General features: G+C 38.7%; 1 protein-coding gene across 1 annotated transcript in view; it reads left to right on the top strand.

The window, feature by feature from the left end:
• Positions 1-18576, top strand: part of LOC124556456 (protein purity of essence) — a 443522-nt gene that overhangs the window by 98388 nt on the left and 326558 nt on the right. The window contains exons 7-10 of the mRNA XM_047130407.1: positions 1287-1420; positions 8032-8180; positions 10394-10637; positions 14204-14402. Of these exons, the coding sequence (XP_046986363.1) occupies positions 1287-1420; positions 8032-8180; positions 10394-10637; positions 14204-14402 (726 nt within the window). The remainder of the gene's footprint in view (positions 1-1286; positions 1421-8031; positions 8181-10393; positions 10638-14203; positions 14403-18576) is intronic.

Here is an 18576-nt window from a genome sequence, read left to right as displayed (position 1 = left end):
GTAAATTCAAGACACTTATCTGAGTACTTTTTTTTCATCAGATTTGTTTTATGGTGTACATACATATATTCTTTTGTATTAATTTTGACTTTGAGTTGGAACACAAAAATAGTGTAACATCACAGGACAAAAAATTAATCACCCCATTGCGCACGCACATGCGAATCATTAAGCCTTTACAGATGATGCAGTGATGGCGTCACATGCTTAACCTTGTTTGCATTGCCCCTATGTGAGTACAGAGAAGTAGAAGTCATCAGTGAGACATTTATGTTTCCAGTGGACATCGTATGTTAGCATGGGTAAATTTAAGGACTGACAGAGTGACAAACAAGGGCTGTGTCCATGGCTATATGGTTTGTGAAGTTGTTGGATTTGTTGGTGTTTCGTGGTGGACTGTTCAATGTGTCTACAAGCACTGGTTTACCATGCATGGCCACAAAACATGTTAGAATTATAATTGTGGTCAGAATAAGATCTTGACTGAGAGGACCCGAAGACACATTCCACGGCTTGTGAATCAAAATTCCTTCCAAACCTGACAGGACATTGTGACGGGAACTACATGCAATGAACGTTTGGAGTCAGTCACCTCACAAGAGGTGATTGCTCACATAGGCACATAAAGCTGTGTGTCTTCAGTGAGCCAGAAATCATCAAACATGTACAGTAGCTGACTGGTGGAATGTAATGTGATTCAACGAATCATGTTTTTGCCTATATTCAAATGACATACGTCATCGTGTTCTCCAAAGGCCAAATTAAGTGTTTCACCCTGTGTGTGTGTGTGTGTGTGTGTGTGTGTGTGTGTGTGTGTGTGTGTGTGTGTGTGTGTAAGGTCAAGTTCAACCCGGAGGTGGGTCTGTGGTGCTTTGTGGGTGTGTTTCTTTCCATGAATTGGCCCCTACTCAGGTGACCACTAACATGAACCAGCATGTTTATTTAAACATTCAGAATGATCAGACATTTTCTTCCAGTCAACATGTGTGTGATGAGTATGCTATTGATACCCCTGTTTTTCAAGGTGACGATAACAACAACAATCAAGTCCAGGGGCAGAATTACGCACTGTTAAATGATGCTTGTTACACTTTCTCCAGTGGTGACTAATTTTTTTGTTCGGTGAGCTTCTGTAATTTTTTCATGCCCGTTTCCTTTTACAATTTGTCTGTCAATTGTAGATAATACTGTTGTTTTAACAGTTATTCATCTTATTTGAACCTGTTGCAAAATCTGTTTAAAACCAATTTGGAAAAATTTAATATTTTCTGTGACTGTTATTTCAGGTACTGGCACGCAGAGACCTAATGATGATGAAATTGCGACTGATAAACATGCTGTGGCGATTGTGGAGAGAGCACTGGATTTCTTCAATTATGTGTCATCTTTGATGAAAAATTCATCTAAAGCTGGTGGGCATGTAAGTATTGAGATTGATTAATACTCTGCACCCTTTTTGAATAAACATCTGAATCAGTGGTTTTGTTTTACAGTGATTCTGAACTATGGCGAGGTATCCTTGGATTTATTGTCTGTATCCCTTAATTTAAGATTTACTATACAGAAACTTAAAGTAAATTTGTAATAATTTCTTTTGTTGGGACTTGAATGTCACCGGATAATTCTGTCAGATTTACGTGACTCTTCCAGATTACAGGCTCTTGTTAAGGATCTTTCCATGGGCTTTGGATGTCTTGTTACTGGAGTGTCTGGAAAGCAAATTACTGGAGGTTTCTCCTGTTTGGTCCTCTTTGTATTTGGAGCTACCTTTAATCTTATATAAGCTGGAGCTAACTTAAGTTGTTGGTAGACTTTGTGGACCCTACCTGAGTCTCTTGTCTGTATATATTGTCAAGGCTGAGATGACATTCATATTAAGTTTTACAAATACAGCAATGTCATTCCTCAAGCAGCAGCTTCCTGCAATGTATCTTACGTCTTGCTTTGCCCGTGTCCCTTGTTCAATAATGAAATCTCATTTACATTCTTTGGACATTTCAGTTAGTAAAACTGTCTTATCTCTGTACATTTCCTCATTAATCATCAGGGGCACAACAAAGCCCACTTTGGTAATCACTTCATACTTTTGACTAATAATGGAAAAATTAAACACTGACAATTTTTTTGGCCAAGATTTGACAGAAAGCTGGGAAAGACCAAAGAACCCGCTGAGACTGGATCGACCAGCCAGAAGTCACCAACAGCGGTTCGCCAAGTGCAAACAAGAAGCTGATGACAAGAGGAACACAGACAGTGGAGATGTCACAGCAGAATAACAAAGCCCAAATGAGTAATCATAGAGTTGAAAACCTAAGACACAGGGAAATCTGAGATCAAATAAACAATGTGCTGGTAGAAGAGCACTGTGAATATACTACAGTGGTGCTGCTTTCTTTATAGTACATCCACAAGCACTAATTGACCAGCACTGCAGTGGTGATACTAGTGCTCAAAGATGTAACAGTGCTCTCTAGTGGCCATCATTGAGTTCCATGCCCTCCGACAGGCTTAAAGATCACTGGGTCGTCATACCACATCATCCCCCAGAAACACGTGCATAGGAACGGTTGGGACTTGGGCAGTGTTTCTGATGGAGAACTGGTGGCACAGTAGGTGTCCTGACACGAAAGCCAGCTGTCTGGTGTGAGTAACTGGTAGCATCATTAAATGTGCTGGGATGCGTCAACATGGGCGACAGTAGTAAAGACCTCCACCTCCATGTCTGTGTTCACAGAAACTCTCGCTGGTGTACAGGACCGAAAGTCATACTTGTGTTGTTGTGGGACTAGCTAAGGTCGGCTTTCCAGGTTCGTTTTCACCACCGGTGGTGGCACAGTCAGCTGGCGCGGATGGAGTTGGTTGCTATGACAGCGTTCCAAACCACTTGGGAGTGTAAACAGTTGTAAGGTGCTGCCCATGGATGGTAACCACTGTAGCTAATGTCCACCCATCTCTTGCCCCCTACAAGCATGCCCACATTGGATATGTTTGATTCTGCTTGAGGTACAGAATTGTTCAGAATCTGCCACTGTTATCTGGGGCCCATTGTTTGACATGCTTCATGGAGGCCCTTCAGTGGAAAGAATGTGAAGGAGTGCAGTAATTGTTGCATCTTGTGGACACCATACTGATCACATAGGGGTAGTTAGGTTAAGCCTCCATCACAGCGAGCCACATGAAGTAAAGAAATGGGCCCACAAAATCCAAATGAGTGTGGTCACTGGGGGTGGGCCAGGGAATAAAAGATTGGTGTGTATCAGCCTCATGGGTTACTCCCAGTGCTCATGATGGAGGAGTTGTAAAACTTTAGGCCTCAGGGCAGGTGGGATGATGACTTGGTGAGTATATATATGCCTCAGCGTCAATCAGGAGAACATTGGTGATGACTGACAGATGGTGAGAAAGGCGAGCCCACACCCAGAGCTCCAGATTGACTTTTTTTGAAACGTATGTGGCCCACTCATAGAGAATGTAGTGCATAACACACCATAAGACAGGATTACAGCACACAGTTGCAGCAGGATGAGCAGCCATAATAGAAAACCCATCCAAGGTTTGTTGCCATTCCATGTCTATGTGGAAGCAGGAGATTTCCAGCCACTGGAACCATCGTGACGTGCGTTCCAGAAGACTGAACCGTGGTCTGACTAGTGCTACCAGCATTTGTGGTCCATCATTAAAGTGAACTTAGTCCTGAAAAGGTAAATGTGGAACTGTTTAATGGGAAACACATTTGCCAAAGCTGCTTCTTCAACCTGCAAGTAGTTTTTTTGAGTGGGTGTTAGTGTCTTTGACACATAGGCAATTGGTTGCTCACTACTATCATCATTCCTATGCACTAACACTGCATGGATGCCATACATAGAGGCTTCCGTGACTAGAACCATTGGACATGATAGTGAGAAAGGGTGTAAAGTGTGGTGCTGAATGTAGAATATGCTTCAGCTGCATAAAAGCATGCTTACAGGCAGCTGTCCACTCGTACTTGGAACACCTTTCTTCCACATTTTGTTTCCCAGATGCATGATATGGATCACTTGTGGATGGAACTTAAAATAATAATTTACCTTTCCCAAAAAAGCTTGCCTCTTCTTTAAGTTTTGGGGGCAGGGTAGAGAGTTAACAGCTGTGACATTGTGGTCAATAGGATGGATCCCTTCTTTGTTGTGCAGGGACCCAAGATACTCCTCTGGCTACTGATAAAACTGGTATTTGTGTAAATGACACATTGGGTCAGCATCATATGCTGTAGCAAATAGCGCGCAAAGGCTTCACAGGTGGTCCTGACATTTAATGTTCGTGACAGTAAGTCATCAAGAAAGTTCAAGCTGGTAAGGATGGGGTTAATTGTTCCAGGCATCTACGAAAAATTACTGGAGCAGAAGAGATCCCAAAAGGCAAGCACTTTTATTTGTATAAGCCGCAGGTAGTGTTGGTAACCATGATGCATTGTGACTCTTCATTGAGCAGGATCTGCAAATATGCATCGGCAAGGTCTGTCGTAGAAAAATATGCACCTCCAACAAGCTCTGTGAGGTAGCATTCAGGATGTTGTATAGGGTAGGTTTCCACTTATGCCAGTGTGTTGGTGGTTGGTCTGAAGCAGGCCTGGAAAAGAGAGGCTTGCGAACCATTCTTCTCCAGTGAGTGCTTCCCTGTTCAACTCTACTCGCACAGCTTACGGTTCACTTATTTATCAGCAATCAAGTGGCGCAGCCTCTCTTAGACTATTTCCTCAATGCATAGGCTCTCAAACCTTCACTCACTGTCAGATTTTGTAGAGGCATTGCTGTTTTGGTAATCAACTTGCTCTTGATGATTTTCATATTTACTCACCTTAACATTGTCCTATTGCTCAGGTTGTTAGTTTGGTTATTACTGTGGTTATTATTCTGGTTTTGTTTCCGGCTCTTATTGTGTTTTCTGTGACAAGAATTTAGGAAAGAAAGAATTCTGAAAAATATTTTCAGTGAGGAGTGGGAGATTTTATTGTACACTATTCCTTTGAACAACCTCAATACTTAATATGTAAAAAATGCTGTAGTCAAAACAAAGGTAGTAATTTTGCTCAGTGTTTCTCTTGACTCCCTGAAGCAACACACAGACGTTACACCCATAACGACCAATGTACTTTAGTGGTTAAGAAGAAAGGGAGTTTATCTGCATCATATGCAGTATGCTTAAAGTTAGCAAATGGTCAGAAATGCTTCAGTGACGGAATGAATGTCCAGTAGAAATGGCAAAATCATTTGGTTATGATGATGCCGCTAAACATTTTAAAACAGCAGATTTGTTTATGAATATTAATGGATTCTAGTGTAAACTAATGTAGAAAGTCAAATTCTTGATATGGGACACAGCACAAACAATTTAGTTGCAAAGTCTCTGTATCAGGCTTTGTGTGTGGATGAGAGTACTCATTGAACAGATTTCAGTCAACTACCAATTTTTATCTGTGTTGTTATGGACGACTTTTCTATATATGAAGAGTTTTTCACTTTGGTTCACTGCTTAGAACAGCAGGTTTGGGTACTTTTAATGTAGTTAAAACTGGGTTTACAAAATTGGTGGTTTTAAAAAATGCCCTGTAATTTGTACCAATGGTGCACCAGTTTCATGGGTAGGATAAACGACTACATTGGTCAGTTAAGGTAAAATGAGATTAACTGTTTAACTTTCTGTTGCGACAAAAAGTGTCCACAGTGAAAGAGGTAATGAAAACTAAAATTATAATACATGCAGGAAATTGATTAAAATCTCACCGAAAATTGAAACAATTTTAAGGAAGAAGTTGAGGCAGAATACACACACACACACACACACACACACACTCTTCTTCAGTCTGAAATTCATGTGTTTAGTGCAGGAAAATGTTTGTTGTTTCCTGCTCTTAGAAAAGAACTTTTGAAGTCTGAATAAAGAAGTAAAACCTGGAATTTGAAGATAAGCTGAAGGACTCACTTTTCTAAAATCAAAATTAGGATTTCTGACAGATTTTACAGCTCATTTAACTAATTTTAATTTACATTTGCAAGGAAAGGAAAACATTTCTTACATGCTTATAGACATTGAAGGATTCCCATGTGAAATTTTTTTTTTTTTTTCCCCCCTCTCCAATAAAGTACATTAAATCAGCTCAGTATAATGCAGTGATGAATGACTTGTTAGAGCTTCAGCTTCATTCTGCTAAAACCCAAATTAATGTTATAGACCATGTTGACACCAAGTTAAATAAATCTACCTAAATATTTAAATATATCATTAACGTATGTACAAGAGTTTGAGACAAATAGAACTAAAAGTCTCAAAGTTTTAGCAATTAATATCTTACGAAGTTTGCGTGTAGGAAGTAGCTAAGGCTTACGATCCACGATGACTGACATTCTCCCCTGAAATTGGCCGGTGTGGCTGTTGCAGGCTGTGACAGCACCACACCAGTGGAGTTGGTGGGGGAAGCACTCACTGGAGAGGAATACTTCACGACCGTGCTTTGGCAGGACTGATTTAAAGTGTCTGCGTAGCTGTGGCAAGCCATTTGGTTTTGTTACTACTATCAGGGGCAGGACTTAAGTGCTGGATTTAACAAGTTTAATCACCCCAGACTTTTGAAGGCTATAGTTGATGCTTAATGGCCATCTGTAAGGAAACTGGAATAGGTTGTACCTGGCACAAACATGGCATAGTGTCTGAATGCAAGGAGATATGAACCTGCAGATCTATGGCAAACTCAGGCCAGGTATGAATAGATATGCAAAAGTGGCACAAAAATCGTTGAGTTCTTGGAAGGGAACTGTGTCAGAGATAACCTGAACCTCATCAATAATGGAGAATCCAAACAACGAGAAGGCATTCAAACCCCAGCTGTTGCTGGCTGAGTGCTTATTGACAACAAACAGTGGGGCCAGCTGTAGGACCTTCTAGTGGATGGCAGTGATTTTGAATTGACTCCGGAGGAGAATCGAACTGTCACTATATTCGACCAACATATGGGAAGGTGGGTGGGGCTAGCTCTGGGGACTCTAGACAAGCATACAGCTGTAGGTAGGTTCACCATGGAAATGGTTAGCTCCCATGTCCACATGGAAATGGATATCTTGGTTCGCATTTGAGAGGTATCAAAAGAAAATTTTGTTGAGAAAACTGAGAAATATGAGATAGAATTGTTGGCCAGTACTTACCTTCAGGAGGATAAATGTTTAATACTTCTGGCAGATGCAAATAAAAGTGATGACATTATCTTAGCTTTTGGAACTACTTTGTTTCTTCCTCAGAGAGGTGAGATTGATGGGGTGGGAAAGGTTAGAAAGGAAAGGCAAGTCACTCAGACCCCAGGACAAGAGGTATTATCCACCTGTAGTCCTCACTCAGTCAGTCTCTATCGATCAAATTCAGCAGTTTATTAATTAAGAGTACTGTGATATTATGTGATATATCCCTGATTTCCTGAATTTCAAAACCACAGGTCTCTTATTATATTCCATTTCAAACATTATGTTCCTGGAGAACAACGATTTGTAAGTTTGTAAATAACATAGAACATAATATGCCATGATGTTGTCAAAGATGAAATAATTTATCTAGTAACCTTTGCGCCAAAGAAACCTGAATGAATGCAATTATGAAATGGATGGATGGATGGATGGATGGATTTGGGTGAGGGACTCTTGTAATTGACCCAATTGTTGGCCTGAAACATGATCTGTGAGCAAGGACAAGAATGATGCAGTGAAAATTCAAGACTACGAAAATTAGATTCTTCCAAGCAGGGAGATAACATTGAAAATACAAAGAAAGAGAGAGAGAGAGAGAGAGAGAGAGAGAGAGAGAGAGAGAGAACTAGTCTCATGAAGACTACTGCTTATTTTCGTAGTAGATTGATTGCATTTTCCCCAAATTTCTGAAGTTAAACATCTTGAATTGGTGATATTGAAGAATGTAATCTTCACACAGCAGTGAATATGATTGGCTTGTCTTGTTGCTCAGGATCCTTTTAGCAGGAATCATTTATTTGTGTTATTTTACATGTTGCAGATACCAAGTAATCATGCCATGATAGGTATTATGGTCCTGCTAACAGGACTTCACCATCAGCTACAGGTCTCAAACAATTTCCCACTTCCTAAAGAAGAAAGAGGGAAGTCACCCAGAAAAGCAGCTGAAAAAATGAACTTGACTAAACTGTAAGTAGGCCTAAGTTGTAAAAGTTGTAGCTGTAGTTAAAATGGATAAAGGAACATTATCTTTAAGGTCACTGGTCATAATTGTAGTAGTTCATAGATGTGTTTGATCATGTGTGTAACCTAAAGAATATGGTGAAATTTTTTCGTCTCACATTGGGTACCTATGTTGATGGTAATTTGATACTGTTCAGTAGAGAAGTCTCTCAGTGGAATGTTGAAGTGATACAGAGACTGTGTTCAGGGAAAGACACTCGTGACTCGTGTTTCTGGAACTATAAACAGTGAAGTAATGAAATTTTGATGAACATGTTACTGTGTGAAAAAACTATATCAAGGTTGGCAAACTTCCATCATCGTTCATAAATTTAGTGGAAAGTTCTGGTAGACTGTAAATATCTTAGGAGTAAAGGAGATCACTCATCAAATAGCAGAGGTGTAGAGTCATCAACATGCTTACATAAAAGATGAGCAAAACTTGCTAGTCCTCAGAAGTAGATCATTTCTCAAGTTAGAGGCACGTGCCCCCCCCCCCCCCCCCTCTACACACCATGCAAAGCCTATCTTGGATTTATTTCCGAAAACAGCAACTCCCTTCTCTTTTGTGTCTGCCAGTCAATGACTATTCGGTGAGTGGTCTCCTTTACTCCTAAATTATTTGCAACATTAAGGACTTAATCACTAACTTAAACCTCTCAGTAATGTCTTTGGTACTTGAATGTTGACATAAAGTGGCTGTCTTGAATTTGTGCTGCAAACTCTTTTGGCTTTTTAGAGCTCCTGGTGATGTAAATAATTTGCACAAACAAGTGAAGGTGTTATAACACATGTTACACACTCAGTGGAGGTGTAATAGCATGTGTATAGTTGCATACTCCAGTCCATAAAATTGTGTGAATGTTTGTCGGTGCTCAGCTATTGCACCGTTTTTGTATCCACTTGTCTTATGGTAGACATTTTAACAGACATATATTACCATCATACAACAGTTTTACAGCTCCACTTAAACAGTGCACAGGAATATTAAAATTTTTGTGGAAGATTAAATTTTTTGAGGTGTAATTTCTGTACCAATATTTCAGTTGGGAACAGCTGAGCCATTGTCAAGGCAGTTGTTTAAATCAAAATGAAATGCAAGCAAACTGTTATGTACTGTAACCAGCATATTTCTTGTTTCTCTAAGATTAACATTGTGTTTCACTCTAGTGTAATTTTCCAGTGTATCTGAAAATTTGATCTGACACACACAGCTCAAATACTCTGTTGCAGGGGTTGATATTGATTTAACCTTGTCCCAGGTGTGTTTGAAGGCTGGGAACTATTACTAATGAACTGAAGCAATAAAGGAGTGGTCAACTTTCCCAGACCTGGCATTAAGTAATATTTATAATCTTTATTAATGTAGAGGAAACTTAATAAGCTCTATAATAATCAGTTTACATACTGTGTTCTTACTTAATAAACTGCTGGTTGACTGGCTAGGTCATTACATAGTATGGTTGGAATACAAAAGGGCAGCAGATGTGAGTGAAGTGTTTGGTTGCAGTAAATACATTTCTGACTGGACTTCCTTTCTTGTGCACTTCTGTGTGGCATTAATGTGTGAATTTGCCAGGTAAATTGTTGTTTTCACTAAAATTGGAAGTAAAAACCATGAAGAATGTGTAATGTTTTCTCTACATGTATATGAAAATGGCATAAAAACAAACACACACACACACACACACACACACACACACACACACACACACACACACACACACACACACACACGTCTGCTTGTGTCTGTATATGTGCAGATGGATATGTGTGTGTGTGTGCGCGCGCGAGTGTATACCTGTCCCTTTATCCCTATAGGGTAAGTCTTTCCGCTCCCGGGATTGGAATGACTCCTTACCCTCTCCCTTAAAACCCACATCCTTTCGTCTTTCCCTCTCCTTCCCTCTTTTCTGATGAAGCAACCATGGGTTGCGAAAGCCTGAATTTGTGTGTGTGTGTGTGTGTGTGTGTGTGTGTGTGTGTGTCTATCTCTATCAACATACCAACACTTTCGTTTGGTAAGTTACATCATCTTTGTTTTTAGATATATTTTTCCCACGTGGAATGTTGGAATATTTCTCTCTCTCTCTCTCTCTCTCTCTCTCTCTATATATATATATATATATATATACAACAGTTATTTTGGGATCTGAATTGTTTTCTCCTTTCTGTTCCAGACAACAAGGTTTCAATGTACTGTCTGTGGCTGTAACAAGTTCATTGTTGAAGTTCATGAAGTCACTAATGAGTGATATGATGACAGAGTGCTTGTCTTTGGAGGATGACGCTGGATCTGATCAGCAACCAGCAAATCTAAATATTATGGGAAATTACACAGCATTGCAAAGAGTCCTTCGTCTCCTGTGTGGCATTCCTGTTGCCCAGTTATTACTTAACTTGGCAACTGTTAGTTACAGAAAGGTAAAATAAGTTTTAAACATTTTTGGAAGGTTACTGTCAACAGCCGTTAAGTAATGTATAAAATGTATATTTGAACCATCAGCTGTTTTTATTTTACACCCAAACATCTACCAGTTATTACTTAACTTGGCAACTGTTAGTTACAGAAAGGTAAAATAAGTTTTAAACATTTTTGGAAGGTTACTGTCAACAGCCGTTAAGTAATGTGTAAAATGTATATTTGAACCATCAGCTGTTTTTATTTTACACCCAAACATCTACCAGTTTCGGTCTTCGACCATCTTCATGGATGAAGGGCTAAAATGGTTTAAGCCACCGTATTGCATTGGTCATTACTTACAATGTGTAATGTATGCCATGAATGTAAATATATGACACAGGACTTTAAAAGCAAACATATACATTCTAAATATATACAGTGCAGTGCCGTATCGCTCGTGTGCTGACTATGATACCACATTCAAACATGCTTAAATATTGATAACCTTCCATTGTGGCAGCAGTAAGCAACCTAACAACTGCGCCAGACACTTGTTGTCTTATATAGGTGTTGCCAACCACAGTGCCGTGTTTTGCCTGTTTACGTATCTCTGTATTTGAATATGCATGCCTATACCAGTTTCTTCGATGCTTCAGTGTATATATTTATCCTCCCAAATTGGTATATATAATAACTACAACATTTCCAGCATGTCACCATTAATTCTATTCCTTTTAACAATTGCAAAAATGTGAAATAGTACTGAAATGTTCCAAATATATATTTTGTGTGTACCATGAGTGTCCAATTAAGAATGAAATTTGACAACTATTTGTAGACATTTTTAGACAAAAATGGATCAGAATTATGAATGAATTGGGCCTCATGCTGATATGTTTTGAGGAGTGCCATGCACATTTAATCAGATTTTGGAAATGAGGAGAAGAAAACTTTTCTACTAGTGATTGCAACTTGAGAACATTGTCACGGTGGTGGACTGGAAACTGCAGTGATATGCCCATACTAATTTTCTCTGTGAATGTTCTTTAAAATGCTTTCCGTTGATGGAAAAATTCTCTCAGTTTATTTATCATATGAGCTTGGATCTGAAGTCTCTCTACCTCCTTGTCAGGATGAGCTTGAAATGCAGCAATTAATGATTCAGAACTTGTATAACTTGACAAGGATGTAGGAGGAGGATGGCTTGTGTCCACGAAATGGAAGAGATGTGTGACACATTAAAAGTATTTTTCATCTTCAATTTTCCAGGTTTTGATGGGTTTACCCAAAGTACATCAGTGAAGAACATTGATCTTTTCTCACGTAGTCGAAAATTTCCTTTCAATTCTTGAAGGCAAAAATATATGCACAGATAGCAATGAACCATCCACACTGATTATGGGCATTATGTGTGGATGTGTGAGTGCAACTGTGGACTGTGCAGTCAGTGCTGTATAGTTTCTCCCTTCAGTGAAAACATCCTTTGAGCTCCCATTCCTTTTTCAAAATTAGACTTAGGTGCAATGTAAATGCAAGATTCTGGAACCCTAAAAATGTTCTGCGGTGAGTTTGTAATAGTCATTGACCACTTTAGTTACAATCACTTCATTTTTGGTCTGTCTCTCAATAAAATTTTGTAATTTTTCCTGACACAATTTTATGCCATCATTTTGAAGTGTCCAGTTCCACTATCAGAAGCCGTAAATTCTTTTGTACCTATACTGTTAGCAATATCTGGAATGTAGTCGCGCCTGATGGTATTGCTGAATCTTACTGACCACCCTAGAAGCTTCTTCCTCTGTGTCATGCACCTGTGGAATAATCAGAGGCCTACAATTTTCCACCTCATAATGCTGGTCCAGAAATCTGTGACCGAGTCTTAGAATCAGTAGATCTACTGGTTGAAGTCTTCTAGTTAGATCTACATCAAAGGACTTCGATCACCTCTGCAAATTGTAAGCTCTGCTTGCATCTTGCAAGCAAGGCTGGCAGGCTTCATCAGTTCCACCAGCCACGTGGTAGACCTGATGATGGCCACAGAACCTAAGCAACAGGAGTCATTGGTGTCGACATGAGCCACAACTTGAAGATGATTACACATTGCGCACTTGGTTGCTGCAGGCAGGGCCGCCGCCTCATCTCGGGATGCATCCCCTCTGCAGACATATCAAGCTCACATTGCACCTCTTTCTAGCTCTGTCCTCTGTTCCCCTAAGGGGCTCCGTAAGGTGCCTAGCATTGTAACTCCCCCTGTTTGCCTGCCTGGACCCTGCTGATGGAGCAACCCTTTGTCCACTCTTAGGGGAAATGCGTGAGGGCAGATGGGCAGTCTCCACATTCACCCTCCACCTCCACCTCTAGTACTGCGAACGAGTTGCACTCTGCCAGTGACCTTGACTTGAGCACTGGTCCCTTCAGTTGGGTATGCTCTAAGGTGCCTCAGCAGCAGAACACGTGGCTGAACTGAGTGACGCTTGTGGTGCATTTCGCAGTGCGTCAGTATCTCTGCCACCACTACACCCCAAGGCAGCAGCCTGCAGATGGCTGAGCATGGCCAACAGCATCTTCACCTGTTAATGTTTCAATGTTGATTGAACGAAATGAAGTAAACTTTTTGTTCTTGTGTGTGCCATTTTTATCGTCATACATGCTGTGTATTAAGGACAAGTTTTTGTTAATGGCTGCCCTGTACAAGGGATGCACAGCTTATTCTCTCTGAACGCCCTATCACCTTGTAACAGTCAGTTTGGTATGAGCTCTCTTCCTCTGCTCCTTGCACTTCCATATTGCAGCTCCAGAATGAATGTTTTAAAAAATCTTAACCCTTTGACAAGGGTATGCAGTAGGTGAAGGCACTACAGGTACAGAATTTAGGCATGGCGCATTTCAGCTACTGTGGCAGCCCACCACACTCATAGCGTTAAACAAACCCTGCATTTTGATTCTCTTAACAACTCAGTTGTGTGACTAATGAAAAACTTTAAACAAACGAAAGGAGAAATCTCTTTGGGATCATTTTATGATTTTTTTTTTTTTTCCTTTACAGGAAGCAGAAGAAAGTGAACATGTACATTATAATAACAGTTGCAGTATGCTATTACATATGCAATACTGGTGACACAAGAAAGAGAAAATGTTGTTAAACAGAGGGTGGACAAATAAATATTATGATTTAAAAATATGTTATTAGTGTTAACAAAGAATGTAATAGCAGGGCAAATAATGACAAATTAAGGAAATTGCTAAAGCATTTCCAAATTAAATGAAATGTAATAGGGGAAAGAGAGTGAGGAAAGGGGTGGACAGAAAGGGGAGGGGAAGAAGGAAGACCATGGTTTAAGAAGGTGGAGAGGGACCAGTAAGGTTGTGAAAATGAAATTAAGGAAAATGCATTACTTAGTCGGGAGTGGAGGAAAGTAGAATATAACATGGGGTTCTGGGTATGTGAAAGAAGAATGATGTTGAGGGAAGAGGAAATTAAGTGTGCTGAGCCAGGGCTATAAGGGAAGGGCTGAAAGAGCTATGTTAACATGTCTCATTTGAGTGTAATTTATATGTTTTGTAACACTCTGGTTTTCTTTTTAAGGCATGTGCTTTGAAGAGAGTTACATCTGTTGCAAACCAGGAGGAATTTGTACCTGTGGAAGCATCTACAGATTATGATGATGATTTTTCTGCGGAGAGTGGTGAGCAGCCACAAGCCGACAGATCTAATGAAGAATCATCTCAGAGAGATGAAACAAACAGGGAGGACACTCAGCATGATAACCGTCGTGGAGAAGAAGGTATTTTCATGAAATGTGATAAAAATTTAAATCTGTACAATTTAAGATATTTATATTTTTGCTTAGGGGATTCAGATTAATGCTTTTTATTTCATCATTTTGTGGTCTTAAGCAGCGAAATTTTATTTGGATAGTTGTCGTGCTGGCTTTATTACCCTACAGATATAAAGTATAGCTTAGCAAGAATTCAAAAGGTTGTCATTTTTAAGTACAGATAAAATTACCAGTTTGTATTGTGATTTAAAGAAAATATCAAAAATGTGTTGTTTGACAAATGCAACAGGATGACCATACAGGAAATTAAAGACGATTCCTTGAATAATGTCTTTTGTTGCACAAAAAAAAAAAAAAAAACTGAAAAAAAATAGTTTCCTGCTTTTGGCCAATACAATGTACTGAGAGGTGGTGTTGCTACATCTGGTTGATATTGCAGAAACTGACTAAACTGGTGAAAAATAGTTCATTACGGTATCAAGTTCTTGCACAGCTACAGAAAAACTTCTTACAGGTGAATCCTCCTTTTCATCATCATTGTCAACACCTGTGCCATAATATATTTTATCTGGTCCATATACAAAAGAATTCAAATCTCACTTTTATCTGTCTTGCATATGGAAGTCAAACTCCCATTGTGAGAAACAGTCCTACACATTGTCTCCTTTGCTAAAATATCTGTGATGAGTTTCCATTCTGTACAGAAATCTACTTCAACTGCAAATAGTTTTATACCAAATCCAGAATTTACAAAACAGCTCAATGCTGTCTGTTCAGTCTCAACATAGTGTGTAGCCTGTAAAATGCTCATTTTCTTGACTGTCTTTCTCTCAAAGTATGAAATTCTGTGTTATGCAGCAATCAAAATTGCTTTCACAGATTGGATTATCCTCCTGATGTGTAGGTGACTTGGGCTGTTATGATAGCACGAAAAACACAAAATTAATGTTCATGATAAATGAGATTGCCTTGTGGTGTAGAGTCATAAAAACAGTGTTTTTTGCTCTGCTCCAGTCTTGTCACCTAAACTGTTGGGCAGTCTTCCAAAAATGTCTGCAGTCATCTGTACATTACATTACAGCTCGAGTGAAAGGTAGTGTTTACGTAGTCTTATAGCATCTGATTGTACAGTTTCCCATTATTTATTAATGGCCACAACTTTTAATTTCTGTCAATAGCATCACTTTTTCTCTACGCATTTTGCCTCCTTCACATATTTCCTATTTGAAAAGAATAGATTTCTGAGAGAAACAAACTGTAAAAAAACCCCGGTGAAACAAAATGTTTGTATCATCAGTAGCAAAATATTGTTCTTCCAGTATTCCACAGCGTCACGTTTTCTATGTAAATCTGACTTTTTTTTTAACTGATCTACCCTTTCATTCAGTGGTCTTAATCTTCAGTTCCGAACTGGAACATGGTTTCTTGCACCTTTTCCTGCAATAAATTGCCACCTGTAGAAATGTTTCACTCACTGTTTTGTGGAACCTGTTTAGGAGAATGGAAATCTCTGAGTGATGACTCACAAACATTTTTAGTTTTCAGAATGTTGAATTTCAGTATTTGTAAATGCATTTCAGTAGACTGCATAAAAAAAGGTGATGACAATTTGCACTTCTTTGCAATGGTAGTGAGTTTAAAATCATAACTGTCCTCAACATCAGGAATCTGTATGTGTAGAACAGTAAATTTTCTTCATTTACTGACATTATAATATCTCAGGTGCTGCATGACTGAACATTTTAATGAACAATAGACTGTGATAATTGTTTCATTTGTACCATAAAATTGTTTGATACTGCTGGACATTATTTTAGTTTAATTTTTCTTATATATGCTGCATTTCAGAAAATGATTCCCATTTCCACAAGAATTTTTTGATACATTATGGTGAGTTAAATATTGTACTTAATGTGTGAGCTGTTGCTTCATTATTGAAAATTCATTGTAATATAAGCAAGTGGAAATTTATAGTTACTGATGTCCTACAGATTTGCACCCTCGGAAATGTGTAAGAAATTTTACTTTACAGTACCTTTAGAACAAAAAGCAATAATTTTTTGCATTTTTGGGTTAGAATGAAGTTTCCACGATGATGCAGTGCAGCAGTTCACACACAGCAAGAATTAAATTTAAATTGTGGCTTATTGAAAAATACATTTGAAATTTTGATTGTCTCCTGAAACACATTGTACATGAATTAAATAAAAATTACGACTCGCTGAAGCAAGTCTTTTTGATATTAAAAATGAAACTGTTGTTTCTAATAGCAGATTTCAATAAACAGAATGTATTGCAGTCACACGATTATTTTTCAAGGCAACATCTGTGATATTAGATTATGTGGTTACATCACACAGTACATTCAGGTGTAGGCAGCAGGTTTTGTGTGTGTTTTTGCATTCTGATTGTGTGTAAAAAAAAAAAAAAAATCAATTTTCGCCATTGTTACTTGATCTCTCTCTCTCTCTCTCTCTCTCTCTCTCTCTCTCTCTCTCTCTCTCTCTCTCTCTCTCTCTCTATCTCTCCATACTTAGTTCTTTGTTCCAACAGAAGGATGTTGATGAGTTTTGAAGTATCTCCAAACGCATTTATGCTGTACAAATATGCATATTTCATGTTCAAACCTTAATGTGCAGTTACCTGCAAAAACAAATAATTCATACCCTGATGATTGTGCAACTGTTTAATGTGGTCTTATTACTTCACAAAGACTGATGTAGGTCACTCTACTCCAGTTGAACTCACTGGGATGGAGTATGAAAATATTGACCAAAACACCTATGACCTACCTTTCACCTGAAAGAATAAACTTCAGATACTGCCATTTGCTTTGAATATGACCTGTTCAAAAATGTAAAAGGAAACCCTTCCAGCCGTGTTAGGAATTTTGAAAAATTTGGCTTTAATTTCTAAATTGTTTCATATTTATTTCTTAAAAGCAAAATTTCTCACCAAAGTCGTGTTTGTTAGAAACAAGTTTATGAATATTGTTCGTATGGCAGTAACACACAGACTGAAGGAACCAGTTGTCAAATCTGGGAATTTATTGAAAATACATTTGTTCATTTGGAGTTTTACGATAGTTGAGAATACCGTGAACTTTGGAACATGATAGATTTTCCATAATAGCATGTGTTAACATTTAAATAAACCAAGTGATAGCTATTTGTCTGCTAACCGAATTGAGCTGTAGTGTCAGTTAGCTCTGAGGAAGGACATTGTACAAAAACTTGACTGTACATGAACTGACTATCACTAATCGTTCTTTTGTTTGTATTCCACTCAGAATTTTGGAAAGTTGCTAATGATCCATGTTTAAAATGCTCCTTTATCTGTAACTTAAGCTTCAAGGGTAAATATTTCTGGTCCTGTGCTGAGATACTACACACATACATAGCCTTTGTTCCTTGGTATTATTGAACTAATCCCACTGCAAGTTTTCCCATATCATATTAGTCACACCTAAACAAAGTAGACATGACTTGGGATGACGATCATCCCACTCCTCCTCTCCCACTATCTTGAGTGTTCCATTGTTATAGTTTGCCCACTTACCTTTGGGTTGTACTTTGTTTTCCTTTCCTAGATTATTTGTTCTCTTCCTTTTTCACGTTGTTTGTGTTTAATTTTTCCTTCTAGTTTTCTTACAGGATTTAGTTTTTTGTTGTCCTTAACTATATGATTCCTCTTGCCTTGTTTGATTTATTTGTCCATCTTTGCCTGATCTACTCTTCTGTAGTCATGCTCTTCTACCCTTTTCTCAGCTGCTTGTCTACCGTTTCTGCCATTCCTTAAGCTCTAGAGGTTCAACTGTTGTTCTTCCCAATGCTGATTTTCCTTCCCATTCCTTCATTTAACATTATGTTCATGTTGTTTTCCCTCTCATAGCACTCAATGTAGATGCCAACTTTCATAGTCAGTCTCCTGTTTTCCTGCACTCACTGTTCACCATGCATCTGCCAGGCAGTTGACAGAATGTTCGTGTGATCGTCATGTTCCAGAATTTTCCTTTTATGTTACTTAAGATAACTAGACTCATTAAGTCATGATACTGGCACAACTGTGTGGGGATTTTTTTATGAAGACTCTTAGTAGTGTAATTTGATCATCTTTCACCAAAACCATTTGTGACCTAATAAACATGCATCAGAACTGCTGTGGTGGTTTCTGATTAATA

Source organism: Schistocerca americana, chromosome X (genome assembly GCF_021461395.2).
Source record: "Schistocerca americana isolate TAMUIC-IGC-003095 chromosome X, iqSchAmer2.1, whole genome shotgun sequence".
In the NCBI taxonomy this organism is placed as follows: domain Eukaryota; kingdom Metazoa; phylum Arthropoda; class Insecta; order Orthoptera; family Acrididae; genus Schistocerca; species Schistocerca americana.
Note: the sequence above shows the minus strand (reverse complement) of the source record. Positions and strands in the feature narration are given on the sequence as shown.